The sequence below is a fragment of the Pygocentrus nattereri genome, chromosome 26, assembly GCF_015220715.1.
Source record: "Pygocentrus nattereri isolate fPygNat1 chromosome 26, fPygNat1.pri, whole genome shotgun sequence".
Classification (NCBI taxonomy): Eukaryota; Metazoa; Chordata; class Actinopteri; order Characiformes; family Serrasalmidae; genus Pygocentrus; species Pygocentrus nattereri.
In genome coordinates, this window is record NC_051236.1 from 12,682,537 (window position 1) to 12,701,309 (window position 18,773).

The window sequence follows — 18,773 nt, forward strand, 5'->3', positions numbered from 1 at the left end:
ATGAATTTATTTATGGACAAATCACAGCTCTAAAAGAATCACATTACATATCGATACGTACTTGTTTAGAGGTAGATGAGTTATTTATGCGCATATTGACAAAATCTAACTTTATCCACCATGTGCCAATTATTTAATTTAATCCAGCTCAAAATAAAAATGCTGGCATTTTAATAACATTTCACACATAATCTTGTGAAAATGCTTTAATTAGGGAAGTTCAAAACTACATGGCACAATTAGTGTTGCACATGAATTGTTCAAATGAATGGAGATGGATCTATTTTCCCCACCGTATGGACAGAGTAAAAGGGTGAATAAATACTGGAGAGAATTATCTTTTAAAAAGATCTGATTTCAGCTACACGTTTCTGCAAATTTTGTATGTGAAATCTAATCTGAAGGCCAACTGAATGTTATGAAGTGTAAAATTTTTGTTAGTTAAAAATATAGAACAAACTAGGTAGATAACTTTGAAAGGAAATGTCATGGTAAATAGAAAGTCATTAGTCTCATTAAACAAAAGGGAAGATAAATAAAGTTAGTTAAAAGCATTAAGGGAATAACAGACATTTCAGGATAATTCAGAGACACAATAAAACTCACCTGGGGTAACTAGCTAAAGCAAATGTTCTGAGTTAAAAACCTTTGTTGTCAGTCTTTTTTGGAGTACAGATGTGGGGAGGCTTTGGATCCTTTCCAGGGGGACAGAGGCTTCATCAAGTCATCTTTAGAGCTCTCTGGGACAGTCAAATAGCTTAGGGGCATTACTAAAATCAGTGGGCCAACAAGATAGTGAACAAAAATCCAATATGCCCACAGCTGAAAACACTGCAGGCTACAGAGGTAATCTTCCAAACTCCTTTCAAGTCATGTTTCTCAGACAGGCGTAGCCTTATTTTCCACCAGCCATGATCTTGAGGTACTGGAGTGCATTGTGTGCTGCGCTGGCTCGTGCTGCGTCCTGACTGGGGGCAAAGCCATGACACACTGTGATGGGCTGAGTGGACAACTCCACCAGACACTGGTACAGGCCGCTGAGACTGCGCTCCTCTGGGTAAGACACACAAATGCACATATTCAGTTTAGCAGTTTTATTTCAACAGACTGCTTACAAATGAAATTTATACCTACCAAAAAGATTCTATGAAACGGACAAAGAAAGTTTGTGTACTCCCTAAAATGGGAAAATTCTCAATATATTCCCAAACCAGCTGTTATCTCACCAATATCTTACCACAAAGGACAGACAAATATTTTATTATACATGCTAGGCAATTCAGATGGAAATTGGCCAATTTACCCAAATAATATGAGGCAGGTAAGTGGTCTTAAACTGTTTTTGAATGCTACTCTTACATCTGTCAAAATATCAGTGTTACTATCCATTGAACACTGAACTAAATAGACAGCCTTACTTTTGATGCATCAGTGGCACTTCATTGTATTCTGTAAATAAACTGATTTTTCATTTACAAATATAACGAGCCAGTTTTTTTCTGCATAATTAAATTGTGTCGTTCTGAGTGGTCTACTGTGAAATGCTCTCTTCTAGAAAAACTTAGAATCAGAATTGTTCAGAGTGGTGGTGACAGGAACCAGATATGTGAAGCGTTTCATGCCTCCAACATGCCTCACAGAAAGCCATTACTCCTGACCCCTGGTTCCGATTATCATTATTGTAAAGAAATCAGTAAGAAAAGTTTACACTCAATGTCTGTTTACATCTCGCAACTGAATTACACAGAACTTTAGGTGGAAATCTCCTTATAGAGCAAATAAGTTTATAAGGCTAACAGAAACTGCTAGAAGTGCTAGTGTGTCTCAGGTGTTCATTTAGACCACAGTGTAAGGTTAGAAAAAACAGGCCAAAAAACAGAACCAGGCCAACAAATTCAAGATCAGTGGATCTTTGTATGTCAGCTATAGGGTACATGATCTAATTCCCATTTAAACTAAAATATACCAAATCAAATATGTACACTGTTGAAAATCGATTTGTTCCTGCACTGTTAATGTGCCATGGACTTCAGGAAGCCTGCTGTCTGGTTGCCATTTTTTTTTAAATGTGGAAGACATGGAGTAATTAAGACAAAAAAAAAAAAAAAAAAAAAAAAAAAAAAAAAAAAAAAAAAAAAAAAAAAAAACAACACACACACACAACAGCCTAAACTGAACTGAAACTGTTTCCACAGTACAGACCAAGGGGGCTGGGGGCTTATTGCCTTACACTGCAATTGGGCTGATTAGACTATGATAATTAGGTACATCCTACATAAATTACTTTAGAAGATTTATTTACTCAAAATGTTTCAACCTCTGATTTTGATTAAACCACTTTCATTAGCTGTAATCTCATCAGTATCAGGGTCAGTTACAGTACCCTTTCAGAGTTATTTAATGGTTTCTGGCAAAATTCTCACCTCTCTAACAATCATCTTCCATTCTTAAGAAAACTGAAAGGCATGAGCCACTCAGTGTGGCTCACTACATAAAATGCTAGATTATTTACTGGTGCCTCTCAACATGTTACCTGGGTTCTTTTGCTCCCTCTAACAAAACTCTCCATATCAATTACTGATATTTACAATATTACATCAATACGCATTTACACTCATCAGTGCAGTGTTAGCAACACTACTGGCAGCTATTTCACTACAATAGCTTATCAGTTTTCATTATGGAGATGCAGCTGACTATGCTGCCTTTTTAATTTTAACTTAAATATTAAAATGATCTCTTAAGATTATAAACTCCAATTTTATGTTCTATTAACATCAAAATATCCCTCACTAGCCATCATACACTACAGGTCAAAAGTTTTAGAACACCTTTTTTCCAGCATTTACTTACATTAAAGCAATTAAAGCAAGTCCAGTGAATAAACTGAAAGGGTAAAAAAGGTAAGTGGTAAACTGCCAGAGACAAAAAAAAAACTGAATAAACTGGAGAAAAAAAAAAAAAAGCATGTAGCTGATCTGCAGCAATGAAACGAAATTAAACTTTTAAAGTTTATATTAAAAAAAAACCCTTTGTGTATAAAAGCAGTGATGCAACAGACTAAACCCTAAGGGGAGTATTTGGATATTGTGGGACTGCAGGATATAATATATCCATCATATTACAAGAAGACAATTAACAAAGGAAAACAGACAAACCTTTCTAACCTTTAAAAGTGTAGGTCTTTCCTTTAGAGAAACTGCAAAGAAAGCTAGACTGTCAGTGAGTGCATGTCGCAGTGGAATTCAATACAAAAAGATTTAGATCTAATTTTGTTAAAATGATTCCATGACTCCATTTTATCTCCAACTGTTTATTTGTTCTTTGTGTAAATGTCAGTATATTAAGGAACTAAATAGCATGTCCATAAACCTGGAAACATGGGGTTATTCCAAGACTTCTGACCAGCAGTGTACATGATCTATTAATCCAAAGGCAACAGAATTTAAAGGGGGGGAGGTTTTGGGCATTTTTGACCAGGGGGTGGCATCCCCTTCCGACCACCCTCAAACTGAGCCCTGACTAAAACTAATATGATCGTTCAAAAATGAATAGCCATTCTGAGATAGAGAAAAAGCTGAGTGACCACAACATATGCCTGAGGTGAGCCATGATGCTTACCTATGTCCAAGTAGCTCACATCAAAGCGCTGCTCCTCAGAGAGGTCGTGGAGCAGAGAGCAGAAGTTGGAGTTAGGGAGGCCTAGAGGATGACTCCGCAGCTGCAGAATCTTCTCCCCAGCTGAATTCCGCAAAGAATCCCACGTACATCCAAATCCCTTACACTTCCCTCCCTCTAACCTGCCACCCACATGCTTAGACAGAGAGCAAGTGGGAAACAAAGAACAGAAATCAGATGAAGTGTTGTAACTAACCACACTATGAGGCATACAGGTTTCTGCTAAAGTACTATTTGAGCATTTCTCACCATGTTGAAGGTGTCATCCTCCGCCTCAACTTCATGACTGCTGCGCATGTCTACAGGCACATCATGGATCCGGGAGAGCATCTTTGCTGCTGCGTTACGCTTAGCGAGCTTCTTTGATGTACCACTGCCTATGAAATTCAGGCACATTTTTAATATAAATAAAGTTCTAAAAGTTGATTGAAACGTTTGCAGCTGTGCTAAAATACTCAACATAAAACACATAAAAAGAATCCTGTATTAATGTATCAAGATATTAAAAACAGCTTGCTGGAAAAAAAACTGTTTATAACAATTAGGTATATATTAAATATTTAATTCAACATTATATTATATTGTACTTTGTTGCCATACCAATATTGATGTTTTACATTGTACATGTTCACATTACCCAGGAAAAACACGACAAACTGATGCCTTACCAATTTCAACAAATCTTTCCACTCTACAGGTCATTGTGAACTCTTTACGATGTGCAGGTCCAGACTCCTGTGTGACCGTGTACTCAGGTAAACGCCAGCCTTTCTGCACCACCAGCTCCTATGAGAGAGTGACTTTTCAGAAATGGGATGATCCTTTCTCTACAGCTACCGCCAAATAATTTGACCTATCGAGGATTCATAATTGTAGCAGTGTCATTATTCCTGACACTTAATCGTGAGGCTTAGTTTGAAGTGTCTGAACAGTGAGCGAGAGTTGAAGAAGGCAAGTATAGAGGTAAACAAAAAGAGAGGATTTAATAAATAAATAAAACAAAAGAAACAAGACTCATCCCTATGCACAGCATGCAGTATTTTGTGCCTGTGAAGAGATTCAGCACAAAGCCTTCCGAGTTTCTCTGTTCATTCGGTTCCAAAATACAAACACATAACTGAAGTGCAACGATCACTGCACACATTAGTTAATGTTAGTGGATTTCCCCATTGAGTGCAAATGAGCCACACTACAGGTTGAACCAACTACCTCAGGAGGGCTATGCGATACTAGATGTAACAAACTGTAACTTGCACTACTGTCTATTTAAAATAAAAGAAATCCAGCCTTATGCAATTAGGTGTATGCTTTTACAAGACATACAGTACTGTAAAGTACAGACTTGGTCATCCAAGGCAATCGGTTTCATCACTGTTGAACTTTGACAGCCACTTATTCATTTTTCTTCGTTATTCAAAACTGCCACTACACATGATGTTGGCGTGCTAAGAGGGACTTTCCTTTGAGCTGCTATTTCTTTTCTGCAGTCTGCATGTTGAGTCACATTGGGCCTCATTCACCAACCATTCTTAAGAAGAAATTGCTTCTAAAAACCCCCATCATGCAGTTTTTATAAAGATTCTGACATTCACCAATATTTTATCTGGAAATTGTTCTTAAGTAAAAACAGAATCTATGCACACTCGAGCACAAAGGCGTGAACAACTCTGCAGTTTAAGAACACATCATGAATCTGATGTAGACCTTTTCTTTCTTCTCAAGAACTTATTTAAGAAAAACATTAATGAAAATATTGCTGAATGACGTCCTTCATCATATTTCCTAGTGGTTTCAAAACTGCAGTAGAGAAGTTCTTGAATGCTTTATCCCCCTTAATACTTCACATGACCAATGATAATAACTGCTTGTCTTATGTTCCTAAGAAATCATTAAATAGTTCCACATGGTTTCACAGTTTTCACTGTATAGTTGCTGCTGTTCAAGCTGTTTGAATGAGTCTGTGCACACAGCACAGGAAAGTGAAGAAAAAGATTTTTGTCGCTTTCTCATTCAATTTCAAATTTTCATTATTATTCATTTGTTGAGCATTAGATTTTGACACTAGTGCTATTTCATTTTTTGTTTGCCATGGGTTTTTCTTTTTGGCCACAATATTTTGTCTTTTTCTCATTACCACTTTCAGCTGATGAATTTTTTGTGGCTGAAATGTCAGTGCATTCCAACTGATTTCAGTAATTTGTAAAGAATCCATCATTCGCTCACCTGCAGAGCTCCGACTGGATTACACTCAGCTTGCTGGCTGGAGCTTGAAGATTTAATCTCTGACTGGGAGCTGTGGAAACCATTTAACACCGTCAGTAAAGAACACAAGACCCAAAACAGGCACTAGTGTCTGTGACCAAGAGCACATTCTTCAACAAAGCATGTCTGAGTTTTCTCCACTTAGAAAGACAATCTTCTTCTTCTTCTTCTTCTTCTTCTTTCGGCTGCTCCCTTTAGGGGTCGCCACAGCAGATCATCTGCCTCCATCTTGCCCTATCCACTGCCTCCTCTACTTTCACACCAACCATCTCCATGTCCACTTTCACTACATCCATAAACCTTCTCTAAGGTCTACCTCTTCTCCTTCTACCCGGCAGCTCCATCTCCAACATTCTTTGCCCAATATATCCACTATTCCTCCTCAACACATGTCCAAACCATCTCAACCTGGCCTCTCTGGCTTTATCTCCAAACTGCTCCACCTTCACTGTCCTTCTGATCTGCTAATTTCTAATCTTGTCCATCCTTGTTACTCCCAGTGAAAATCTCAGCATCTTCATCTCCGCCACCTCCAGCTCAGCCTCCTGTCTTTTAGACAGAGCCACAGTCTCCAAACCAGACATCATAGCAGGACGCACTACTGTCTTGTAAACCTTCCCTTTCACTCTTGCCGCTATCCTTCTGTCACACATCAGCCCTGACACCCGTCTCCACCCACTCCATCCTGCCTGCACCCTCTTCTTCACCTCTTTTTTGCACTGTCCATTGCTCTGGATGGTTGACCCAAGATATTTGAAGTCATCCACCTTTACGACCTCTACTCCTTGCATCTTCACCTTTCCACCTGCCTACCTCTCATTCACACACATGTATTCCGTCTTATCTCTACTGACCTTCATTCCTCTCCTCTCCACTGCAAAAATTCCACCTCTCCAGATTCTCTTCCATCTGCTCTCTACTCTCACCACAGATTACAATGTCATCTGCAAACATCATGGTCCTCCTGCCTGACCTCATCTGTCAACCTGTCCATCACCATTGCAAACAAGAAGGGGCTCAAAGCTGATCCCTGATGTAACTCTACCTTCACCTTGAAACCATTTGTCACTCCAACTGCACACCTCACCACTGTCTCACTATCCTCATACATGTCCTGCACCACCCTAACATACTTTTCAGCTACACCTGACTTCCTCATACAGTACCACAGTTCCTGTCTTGGCACCCTATCATAGGCCTTTTCTAGATCCACAAAGATATAATGTAGCTCCTGCTGACCTTCTCTGTACTTCTCTACCAACACTCTCAATGCAAAAATTGCATCTGTGGTACTCTTTCTGGGCATGAAACCAAACTGCTGCTCACTGATCTGAACCTCTCACCTTAGCCTTGCTTCAACAACTCTTTCCCATACCTTCATGGTGTGGCTCATCAACTTTATACCTCTGTAGTTACTGCAGCTCTGCACATCACCCTTGTTCTTAAAAATGGGGACCAATGCACTGCTTCTCCACTCATCAGGCATCCTCTCACTCTCCAGGATTTTGTTAAATAACCTGGTTAAAAAGTCCACTGCCTTCTCTCCTAAACATCTCCATACCTCCACAGGTATGTCATCTGGACCAACTGCCTTTCCATTCTTCATCCTTTTTAAAGCTACCCTCACTTCCACCTTACTAATTCTCTGCACTTCCTGATCCACTATCTCTCCCCCCGCTCTCGCTTTCCTCATTCATTAGTTCTTCAAAGTACTTCTTCCATCTACTCAGCTCTGTTCACTCACTAGTACATTTCCCTCTCTATCCTTTATCAGCCTAACCTGCTGTACATCCTTTCCAGCTCTCTCTGTTTAGCCAAACGATACAAGTCCTTTACTCCTTCTTTACTGTCCAGCCTCTCATACAGCTCATCATAGGCCTGAGCCTTCGCCTTTGCCACCATTCTTTTCTCTATGCGACTAGCCTCACAGTACTCCTGCCTACTTCCTTCATCTATCTGGTTATCCCACTTTTTCTTAGCTGCCTTCTTCTTCTGAATACTCTCCTGGACTTCCTCATTCCACCACCAACTTTCCTTGTCTTCTTTCCTCTGACCAGATGAAACTGGCAAAAATGTGTTGGGTGTTTCTCTCACCACCTTAGCTGCAGTTTCCCAGTCCTCAGGTAGCTCCTCACTGCCCCCAAGGGCCTGTTGCAATTTTTCCCTGAACTGCCTGCAACCATCCTCCTCCTTCAGCTTCCACCATCTAATCTTTGGCTCTGTCTTCACTCTCTTCCTCTTTGTTTCTAATCTCATTCTACAGACAACCACCCTATGCTGCCTTGCTACACTTTGCCCTGGCACCACTTTACAATCTCCAATCTCCTTTAGGTGGCATCTCCTGCTAAGGATATAATCCACCTGTGTGCACCTCCCTCCACTCTTGTATGTCACCCTGTGTTCTTCCCTCTTCTGAAAATACGTGTTCACCACAGCCATTTCCATTCTCTTTGCAAAATCTACAACCATCTGACCTTCTGCATTTCTGTCTTTCACACCATACATACCCAGCACCTCCTCATCCCCTCTGTTCCCTTCACCAACATGTCCATTGAAGTCTGCACCAATCTCTCCTCTCTAGGGACACCATCTACCACTTCATCCATCTTACTCCAAAATTCCTCTTTCTCCTCTAACTGACGACCAACCCGTGGTGCATATGAACTGAGCACATTCAAAATCACACCATCAACCTACAACTTCAAGCTCATGATCCTGTCTGACACTCTCTTTACATCCAGAACACTTTTCACAAGCTGTTCCTTTAGGATTATCCCTACTCCATTTCTCTTCCTCTCTGCACCATGATAGAACAGTTTGAATCCACCTCCAATGTTCCTGGCCTTGCTTCCTTTCCATCTGGTCTCCTGAACACACAGAATATCTACCTTCCTTCTCTCCATCATGTCTGCAAGCTCTCTGCCTTTACCAGTCATTGTCCCTATGTTCAGAGTCCCTACTCTAACCTCCACACCCCTGCCTTCCCTTCACTCTCGCTGCCTTCTAACCCGCCTTCCTCCTCTCCTCTTTGATGGTCTTCGACCTACAGTAGTCCAATTTCCACCGGCACCCTGCTGGTCAACAGCACCAGAGGTGGTCGTTGTTAACCCGGGCCTCGACCGATCCGGTATGGCAATCATATTTGTGATCCGCATGATAGTTTTGGCAAAGGTTTTACACCGGATGCCCTTCCTGACGCAACCCTCACCATTTATCCGGGCTTGGGACCGGCACCAGAAGTACACAAAGTACACCCCTAATGGCTGCTTTTCCACTTAGAAAGACAATACAGAGGCTAAAGTCTAATATGAATTTAAAAATAAAAAAAACTTGATAATGTGCAATTATGTATTCCAGTCATAATGTGTGTTGATAATTTGGTTCACACTTAGGATCAGAAAAGTGACATTTGATATATTACTATGATTTCACAGAGCTCTTACCAATCCCCCTCCAAGGCAATGTCTATGCCAGTAAACCCGTCTCCCTCCATCCCATTTCCCCCAAGCCCTCCCAGCATCCCTCCTTTCAACATCTTCAAGGCGGCTTCTGCAGCCTTGTGTTTGGCGGCCTTCTTGCTGGGACCCTGGCCTGTGCAGCTGATGTCTCCCACTGACACGCGGAAGGTGAAGTTGGGCTGGTGGGCCTGGCCCTCAGCCTTTAGCAGGTCGTACACTGGGGTCTTGCCTATCCGCGTTCCATATTCCTGCAGCAGACTGATGGGTGTCTTTCCGGGGTTCACAGCCAGCATTTGCTCAATACTGACAAGAGAGAGACACAGAGAGACTTCTGAATACTCCTTTCAGTGTAATCTGAATATGACTGAACAGTGGGATTCATTTTCAAATGTTTTAAGGAAGATTCAGGATAAGCCAAGATTTTTTAAAAGAATATTTGGAATAACAAAACTAACACACATCTGGGCAGCTAAAGTCATTGTGGTCTACTTGTATAAACATGTATTTTCTGCTGCAGGACATTGACTGTAGAACCATTTTAACGTTAAATCCAAACTGAAATCTTTTCAGACGTAACCTAAAACGGGCCTGTTATAAGTTATATAACCTATAACCTATTCTACCTGCATTTAACAGGTACTAGCTAATTACTGCTGGCCTACGTCTACAACTGCTACCGACTTCGGCACCACAACTATGCTTTATATGGCTTCGTATTCGCCAGCTTTTTAAAAATTTTCCCGTTCCACCTTAAATGGTAGAGGCGCAAAAAAACACAACCGCTGCGCCATTTAAGGTGGAACTGGAAAGTTCGAACAAGAAGCTGGCGAATAAGAGACTTCATGGTACCAAGCAACGCTGATGGTGGCCTAGTTAGCTATCTTTATCTGAAAATATAACGTTACCACTATCAGCTATATTGCAAACCTGAAAATCGTTCAAAAGTTGGTCAGAATGTAGTTTTGAAGTGACCGTGTCATTCTCGTGTACAGACCTTGCGAACTGGGCAAGCTAGCAAAAGCTAGCCGAGCATCCAAACAGAGCCTCACCTGGTACACCCAGAGTTTCTCTTGCAGCTACCCGGGCTTTTCTCGTCGTTCATTCCCCAACAAAAGACAGAAGACCCACTCTTTTAGGATTGCAGATACCCCCCAAAGTAATTGAACCCCCCTTGATATCATTAGCTAATAGTTTTCCTGGAGGGGAAACCTGTGACACGAGAGGGAAGCCCCTTCTCCGGCAGACCCACATGATCACACAAGGAACCGAGAAGCGTTCAAACCGCAGTAACGCAGGCCGCCGTGCAGCGGAGCTGTTTCACGGTTACATTCAAGCAGCGCTGCTCTCACTGCTGTGTGCGTCAGCTAAGCTAGTTGTTGTGCGAGTCATATTCTGAACATCCGTGGCTGTATTAAATACAGACAATAGATACGTAACTAGAGGCCTCATTATCTTTCTACTCTCTCATTTTGAGATGTACAGCAGACTGAATGTCCCAGTTTTCGAAAACACCACTGAATCTTTCTGTGGACTTGTATGGAAGGCACCCTGTGAACGATGGCCACCAGCGTGAACACTCTTCAAAATAAAGGTTCTTACAGGCGCGCAGAGACACTGCCGGGTGGTTTTTTAAAATGGGGAAAAATACTGCTACTACTAATCCAAGCCTAGTGGGCCTACATGACAAAGCTGACGCATTCCTCTGTTAAATGTTAGAACAGGATAGGCCTAAAATGCAGGTTTAACCCCGCTAATGTCTTTCAGTCTAAATCGTGAAAGAGAAAAAGTAGGTGCCAAGAATTTTCACCTGTGCTAGTTGTGCCAAAACTGACTACTTCATACGGGGAAAAGTTACATTAATTAACTTTAAAATTATGCCCAACTCGTCAGTAGTAAAGATCTATGAGTATATACACCCAGAAGGACAAATTAATCAGATGATACACATCATATACTCGATGAAGACCTAGAAAATGCTGCAGTTTATTAAATAACCACCCGAGGAGCAACACATTTGGCACGTACGTATTTTTCGTCTCTTCTTCGCATTTTGCACATAAATTGTTCCAAAAATGTATGTATGCGCTGCAGGAAGGAATGAGAAAAAGACTAATGTGTCTTAATGTAATAAGTGTTAACATTCTCAGTACAACTGCAGGTCTGTGATAGTTTTTATGGAAATGTAGCTCCATCTGCAGACGATAGGAAAGCAGTGCACACAAATAGAACGGGCTTTCCTTACAGTACATGAGTCCTGCACTTTCACACATGTAGTAGTTTCAAAATGATATTAATACACAGGACACCAGTGTTTTCCTCATTACAATGATGTTTTACAGCAGGGTCCAAAAGTCTGAAGCTAGGTCGATCATTTGGGATTTTTTCCCTTGTAAACCTGGAAACAAACAGAGAGCAAGACAAGCAAAATGAAGAATTTTTGACAATAAAATTCTCATAGACAGACTTGAGAACTGGGTTGGTATCTCAAGAACTGTCCTAAAATGGTTCAGTCCATACCTGCAAGGAAGGAACTACTTTGTTGAAACAGAAAATAATGTTTCTGAAAGAGTGCCAGTGACCTGTGGGGTTCACCAGGGTTCAATTCTGGGGCTGATCTTATTTAATTTAAACATGCTTCCTTTTGGGCAAATACTACAAGACAACAAGTTATCTTATCACAGCTATGCAGGTGATCTACTTTGTCCCCTTGGCTCACTTTTTAGTGCCTTGAGCACATCACTAACTAGTTGGGACAAAACTTTCTGCAGTTGAATTAAGAAAAAACAGATTATTTTATGGAGGAACAGCAGAGGCACAGACTAACTGGCTATCTGGATTCAAGACCTATAAAATCTGAAAGACTCACATGGTATTAAATTGATTAAAAATGCAGCAGCCAGCGTCTCACTAGAAGTAAAAGAAGGGAACACATCACCCCCACCCTTAAATCCTTACACTGGCTACCAGTCTGTTACAGAATAGACTCTAAGGTACTGTCACTGGTCTATAAATCACTTAATGTCGTCCGACCAGCATATTTATCTGATATGCTGCAGTGACATGAGCTGAGCAGAACCCTCAGATCATTAATAGCTAGTCATTAGTCCTGCCGAAGGTTTAAAATGGAACCAGTTGATAGAGAGAATTAGAAGAGCTCACACCACTTTTAAATCGGGGCAGAAAACAGCTGATTTCAGATCAGTTTAAAACATTTAGCTCTACTGCACTTCTCATTATTCTCATTTCATTTTTAAATATTTTTTTTTTATTATTTTATATTTTCTTCTCTTTTAAATCCTATTGTTTAATCAGATTTTTAATTTCTATTCTCCTTTACTTTTTCTTAAATTTGAATCTGAATTACCTTTCTATTTCCTCATTCGTAAAGCTTTTTCAATGACTGTAGAGTATGAAAGGTGCTGTGTAAATAAACTTTTAGCCGATTTGTGACATTAAACAGGTCAAAAAGGTTTTTTTTTTCTGACTGTCCAGTCGTGTCCAGATGACTCCCTGGTGGTTTTAATGTACTCTTCAGAGGCTTCTGCGCAAACCTGAGGAGCCCATGCCAGCACAAGTGCACATTGTCATTAAAGCAGGGCATACGGTATCAAATACTAATAAACATTAAAAATCAATTGAAATATTTCAAATAAATAATCAACGCATCACCCAGGTTCTCATGTTGATAATATAATTTGTGATAAAAATGTTATATTAAAAAAATAGAAGCATTTTTGCCCTACATTGCACCCCCACTTGATCAAAAACCTACTGATGTTCATCTTTTGAAGGAATGCAGCTTTGCACTTTCAACAAACCTTGTGGTCAGTGAGTAAGGACATTCACGCCCGCTATTCTATTTCAGGCATTAAGGCAGCTTTAATCAGTACTATGGTCGCTCATGAAACACACGTGCACCCAGAGCTCTGGCTTAGTGCAGCAGACCTGAACCCATGACCTTACTGCTGTAAATACACATGCAGTGTCCCATTTCAAGCACCAACTGCACACAACAAAGAAGGGCAGGAACTAAGTAAGTGGTATAAAATGTAGAAACTGGTTTATTTAAAAAGGCTAGTGTAAATAAGGAAAGAACATCTGAACTGAAAACTGTTTTAAAAATGCAGTAATGTCAGACACCTTCCGTGACAAAACAAATAGCATTTTCTCATGTTAGAGAGACAACTGGAATTCAGTACTGCCCCATGTCCACAGTACACCATGGACACTTCCATTTATTGTGGATTTTCAATCCAAAAAAGGAGATAAGACTAAAAAATTGCAAAATAAATCTCAAGTAATAAATCTCATGTTTTATCAAAAGCCTTTTAGTGAAAACCATGTTCATGCAAAAAGTCGCACAAAAAGCATCACAGCCCTTCTTAAAAGAGCTGAGAAATCTGATATAACATCTTGAGCGTCCACCGTCTCCTCTTGAAAAGTCCTTGCTTTTTCTACTTATTTAGAAACAGCCTATTCTTCAGCAGACTCTTCTGGAAGCTCCTCTGCTAGCTGATGCTCAGTTTCAGCCTGAGATTCATCTCGCTCCTGCTCTTCTGAGGCTCCTACAACACTCTCCTCTGTCTCATTTGTGGCACCGTCTGAATCTGAAGTATCTGCCTCTGATTCTTGCTCATCAGTGCCATTCTCCTCGTCATTTGAAAGTGTCTGGCTCTCCACCACAAAGTTCTCCTCTTGTTGCTCCTCAGCAAAAGTCTCCTTGTCTTCTTTCACATCTAGATCAATCTCCTCTGGAAGAGTCTGAATTTCCTCCGCAACGGGCCCCTCTATTTGCTCCTCCTCAATGCTCTCCTCTTTTGTGGCCTCCGCTAAAGGAATCTGGATATCTTCTGTCTCAACAGTCTCTTTGGTTTGCTTATCTTCTGCTTTGTCCAAGTCTGTCTCCTCTGTTTGATTTGTGGTGGTCTCTGATTCTTCTGAAGTCTGAATCTTCTTTGCTACATGCTTCTTTACTTGTCGCTTGCTTATTTCAACTTCCTCTGGAAGAGCTCGGTGTTCCTCAGGAACTACTTCTTCTGCTGTTATTCCTTCCTCCTCTGGTAACTCCTCATGCTCTCCTGCTTCTGCTTCTTCAGCAGATATGTCCTCCTCTCCTGCTACATGTTCTTCAGTTACTTCTTCTGCTGTTCCTTGTTCCTCAGATAATTCTTCCTGCTGTCTTGTTTCTGGTTCCTCAACAAGTTCTTTCTTTGCTGTTTCTCCTTGTTCCTCAATTACTTGTTCCATTTCTCTTGCTTCTTTTCCCTCAGAAACTGCTTCCTCCTCTTTTGCTTTTTGCTCTGCAGTCCTTTTTTTCTTCTCATGGACTCTATGCTCCTCAGCATCTCCTTTCTTTTCTCTTCCTCTTTGTTCCTCAGCAACTTCGTCTTCACCGGCTCCTTGTTCCTCTGTAGACTCTTCTTCTGTATGTTCCTTGGTTTCTTGCTCTTTGCTATCAGCAGTGTCTTCCTGTTCCTCAGCCTGACCCTCCTCTTCCTGAGATCCAGGCACAAACTGAAAACACAAAGCATATATGATTATCTTCAAGCTGTCCCTACACTTTGCCTTGACCTGCAGAAAAGACAGGTGATTTGAAAGGTACAGGACATTCTGTAAAGATATTTATCCATAACACTGCAATTTCTATTTCTCACAATGCTTACAGATACTTTCTCTTTTAAGTCCTGCACCTGGGTCTGTACGGCCTCTAGCTGGGCAGTGAGGTGGGTATGAAGGCTCTCTGTGCTGGTCTGATGGTCCTCCAGACTCCTGTACAGAGACTTCAGCTTGTCCTCTACTGCTTGAGCCGTTTTAATTTGCTCCACTTCCAGCAGCTCTCTTACAGAGAAATAAGTACAGTTAGTAAGTAATACTTATTTTTTATACTGAATTAAAATCCTGATTTCTAGTATAATCTCATTTTTTTATTCTATCCTTAAATGTCTTCTTCAAGGTTATACAGAACTGTAACTGTACTGAAAAACCTGTTGTATATGGTTCTTTAAAAAAACATTAAGAATGTTTATTTATAGCACCAAAAACAGTTGGTCCAAGAAAAAGAACCTTTTTAGTACCATGCAGGACCATTTTTCAGGTCACTGGGCGGAAGGCAGGATACACCCTGGACAGGTCGCCAGTCACTCACACCCAGGGGCAATTTAGCATTTCCAATTGACCTGACTGCATGTCTTTGGACTGTAGGAGAAAACCGGAGAACCCGGAGGAAACCCACACAGACAGGACCCCGGTCACCCGGCCGGCGAAAAACACAACATTAACTGATAATTCAGTTGCCCACTTACTTGATATTAATCAAATCCTGTGAGTTCATAGCCAGGGCTTCCTGGTTGCTTGTGAATGACTCCTTCATTTCAGTAATTTCCTTCTTTTGGCCCTCCAGCTGAGACATCAGACCATCAACAACAGAGATGTGCTCATCCAGACGTGACTCTGTGACCGAAAGTGTATTGGTGAGGCCAGAAATGCTAACAACTAGCTCTGAATTAGCACTCATGATGGTGCTGACACTCTGCTTCACAGCCTCAAACTCATCACTCTTGTTCTTGACGATGGCATTCAGAGACGCGATGGAGATGGTATTCTGCTGGAGCTCGGCTGATTTGGTGTTCATCTCAGTCTGCAGAGCCCATACTTTGCTCTGAAGGTCTTTGGACTTGATTTGTTCAGAAGCGGCCAGGGCTACTTCAGCCTGTCTCTGGGCCTTGGTGTAGGCTTCTTCCAGAGCCAGCAGACGTTCCTCAAAACCTCCTACGCTGGCAAGCTGGAGATAGAATCAAGATCATTCATACAGAGCAACAAAGTCTTTTAGACTTATACATGACTTCACTCTTTAAAGAAAAAAAGAGAACATGGTTCTATATAAAACCATGAACACTCAAAACACTCTTTTCATTATAAAAGGGAGCTTTGCAACATGATGAGATTCTTTAGATTTATGGAGAAAGTGCTATACATGGTCCTATATAGAAGCTTTTTGAAAAGGACTCTACACAGCACAAAAAAGGGTTCTTCTATTGTTACAAATTTGTATGGTAACAACAGCAGAACCCTTTTTGGTTCTATATAGAATCCTTTTCAAAAAGGTTCTGTATAGAGCCATACGCAACACATTGTCCATCAATCTGAAGAACTCTTTCACAATGCAGAGGTCCCTTGCATCATACAAAGGGTGCCTTGAGTGTTCATGGTTCTATATAGAACCATTTTCTTTACTAAAGAAGTCTTGAAGAACCATCTTTTTAAGTGTGTAGTTAAAGGTGTGAACCATATCGCCTTGTGTCTCCAAAATGATAACTTTACAGGAGAAGGAATAAACTTACTTTATTTTTAATGTAAGTCAATGGACCCTGACATTTTTACAAGTCATATTGGGCCATTTCTTTTGGTCCAGTCCTCATGAAATTTACAACGTAAAGAGCAACAGGCATTTTCAAATTATACCCAAAATTGACAAATGGAGATACAAGGTTTTCTTCCGACAGCAGCGATTCATATGTAGCAGAGTTCATATGTAGCCAAACATCCCCTCTTCTAAGTAAAAGGCAACTGTAAAGGTTAGGAGCAAAAACAAGCTGAGGCTTTTATTCCAAGCTCAAGTGCTGTCTATTACATTTAACTAGCCTTCTAGGCCAAGTCTCCACTCAACCGGACTTCTAAAATAAAACACAGTAAAATAAGAAAAATGCTATTTTATACCCGTTAGCACGCCTGGAAAGTGAATTTCATTTTTCCTCTGTCCAGTTCTGTAGAACAGCTCCTGCTCTCTTCTAAACGAATGTTGTCAAAGGAAATATGATCATACTCTCTACTGACAGTGCAACTATTAATGGCCTGGGGGGCTGGCTGCACTGCATAGCTCAGCACAGCAAAAGTCATGGGCAACGTGCTCAGCTATTGCTCTCGCTCTCGCTCTCTCTTAGACAGACATGGCATTTCAAATACAGTTTCCTGACCTACTTGGGCACAAATAGTACTTATTCTCCCCCCAGATAACTGTTTTACTGAGCTGTCTAGCTCTTTATAGGCTAAAACTTTAAACCACATGTGAAGATTGTTAATATATGAAGGTCAGAAGGTCAGCAGATCATTGCAGGTATATATAACAGTGACTCTCCTACCTGAGCGCTTCCAGTCCCGAGCTGCTGCTGTAACTTGGCGACTCTTGTCTGGATGGTCGTGAGGGTTTCGGACAGGTCATCAATGGCCTGCTGCTGCTGACTACAGAACCAGGCCAGTGCCAACCCCCCAATAAGGATGATGAGAAACAAAGCACTTGGGAGGACATATTCGTTGAGTCCACGCGTCTGTCCGGCCGGAGGCTCCAGCAGTAAGAGCGCGTCGTCCTGTTTGTTGCTGCCCTTTCCTTTGCGCCTCGCCATGCCGCCTCACTGCGCCGCAGTAGCCCAGCCTACCCGCAGCTCTCACTCTCACCCTCGGCTGGTTAAGTTTAGAAAGGGGTACCGGGGGGCGTGGTCGATGTTTGGGGCATCAAATGACGCCTGCTAAAGAGCTCGTTGCGCCTGCAGCAATAGGGGGCGTGACACACTGACCGTCCCAAGATACGGGTCGCCTTCTGCTTTTTATTCCAGGCTACCTGCATTTCAGTATGAAGACATATTTTTATCATTCTATTATTAATCTATTAATTAAACACTGTTATTCACTGTTATTCGGCGGGACGACAGAACCAGCGTCTCAGTTTACTATAATTCCCTGTGTCCATGGACCCCTGGATCTGCTGCCTTTATCTAAGGGGGAACATTTAACTACCAAAAGCTAAACTGAACAAGTGTGTTTTCAGCCTAGTCTTAAAGATTGAGACTGTGTCTGAGTCCCGAACATTTTCTGGAAGATCATTCCAGAGTTTGGGGGCTTTATAAGAAAAAGCTCTTCCCCCAGCTGCAGCCTTATGAATTCTGGGGACTATTAATAAGCCAGTACTCTGGGATCTGAGGAGTCGTGATGGCTCGTAATGGGAAATAAGGTCTTGCAGGTACTCAGGAGCAAGACCATGTCGGGCTTTATACGTCAATAAAAGAATTTTATAATCAATACGGAATTTAACAGGCAGCCAATGAAGTGATGATAGCACTGGACTGATATGATCAAATTTTCTAGTTTTAGTGAGGACCCTGGCTGCGGCATTTTGAACTAGTTGGAGTTTGTTTAAACTCCTGCTCATACATCCTGACAGTAGTGCATTACAGTAGTCTAGCCTAGAAGTAATAAAGGAATGTACTAGTGTTTCCGCATCACGCAGGGACAGGGCATTTCTGATCTTGGCAATGTTGCGAAGATGTAGAAAAGCTGTCCTAGTGATGCTGCCTATGTGTTGATCGAATGATAAATCTGAAA

At 41.3% G+C, this 18,773-nt stretch overlaps 2 protein-coding genes across 4 annotated transcripts; both read right to left on the bottom strand.

Annotated features, from left to right (window-relative positions):
• Nucleotides 1-191: 191 nt before the first annotated feature.
• On the bottom strand, nucleotides 192-10,737 carry tarbp2 (TAR (HIV) RNA binding protein 2). Of its 2 annotated transcripts, none has more exons than XM_017697813.2 (7): nucleotides 10,448-10,737; nucleotides 9,384-9,701; nucleotides 5,902-5,971; nucleotides 4,347-4,464; nucleotides 3,928-4,055; nucleotides 3,622-3,814; nucleotides 192-1,053 (listed from the first exon to the last, which is right to left on the bottom strand). In XM_017697813.2, exons 1-7 carry the CDS (start codon nucleotides 10,498-10,500, stop codon nucleotides 896-898), a joined length of 1,038 nt encoding a protein of 345 aa, XP_017553302.1. In that variant the 5' UTR covers nucleotides 10,501-10,737; the 3' UTR covers nucleotides 192-895. The 2 variants fall into 2 exon arrangements, with proteins under 2 accessions (XP_017553302.1, XP_037390764.1); XM_037534867.1 differs by having other exon boundaries at nucleotides 10,393-10,472.
• Nucleotides 10,738-13,432: 2,695 nt separating this feature from the next.
• On the bottom strand, nucleotides 13,433-17,884 carry zgc:66479 (uncharacterized protein LOC327541 homolog). Of its 2 annotated transcripts, none has more exons than XM_017697814.2 (4): nucleotides 17,537-17,884; nucleotides 15,701-16,179; nucleotides 15,062-15,236; nucleotides 13,433-14,912 (listed from the first exon to the last, which is right to left on the bottom strand). In XM_017697814.2, the coding sequence occupies exons 1-4, from the start codon at nucleotides 17,795-17,797 to the stop codon at nucleotides 13,872-13,874; spliced, it is 1,956 nt and encodes a 651-aa protein (XP_017553303.2). In that variant the 5' UTR covers nucleotides 17,798-17,884; the 3' UTR covers nucleotides 13,433-13,871. The 2 variants fall into 2 exon arrangements, with proteins under 2 accessions (XP_017553303.2, XP_017553304.2); XM_017697815.2 differs by having other exon boundaries at nucleotides 15,089-15,236; nucleotides 17,537-17,883.
• Between the last annotated feature and the right edge of the window lie 889 nt (nucleotides 17,885-18,773).

What these genes read in the sequence shown, in the direction of transcription:
- tarbp2 (XM_017697813.2), bottom strand. Translation starts at nt 10,500, where the DNA reads ATGAACGACGAGAAAAGCCCGGGTAGCTGCAAGAGAAACTCTGGGTGT. An exon ending in AGAAACTCTGGGTGTACCAG is followed by an intron (nt 9,702 to 10,447) that starts GTGAGGCTCTGT and finishes CTCTCTTGTCAG; the next exon opens with TATTGAGCAAATGCTGGCTG. An exon ending in GGAAAGATTTGTTGAAATTG is followed by an intron (nt 4,056 to 4,346) that starts GTAAGGCATCAG and finishes TGAATTTCATAG; the next exon opens with GCAGTGGTACATCAAAGAAG.
- zgc:66479 (XM_017697814.2), bottom strand. Translation starts at nt 17,797, where the DNA reads ATGGCGAGGCGCAAAGGAAAGGGCAGCAACAAACAGGACGACGCGCTC. An exon ending in TCGGGACTGGAAGCGCTCAG is followed by an intron (nt 16,180 to 17,536) that starts GTAGGAGAGTCA and finishes TTCTATCTCCAG; the next exon opens with CTTGCCAGCGTAGGAGGTTT. An exon ending in ACTTAAAAGAGAAAGTATCT is followed by an intron (nt 14,913 to 15,061) that starts GTAAGCATTGTG and finishes TTGTGTTTTCAG; the next exon opens with TTTGTGCCTGGATCTCAGGA.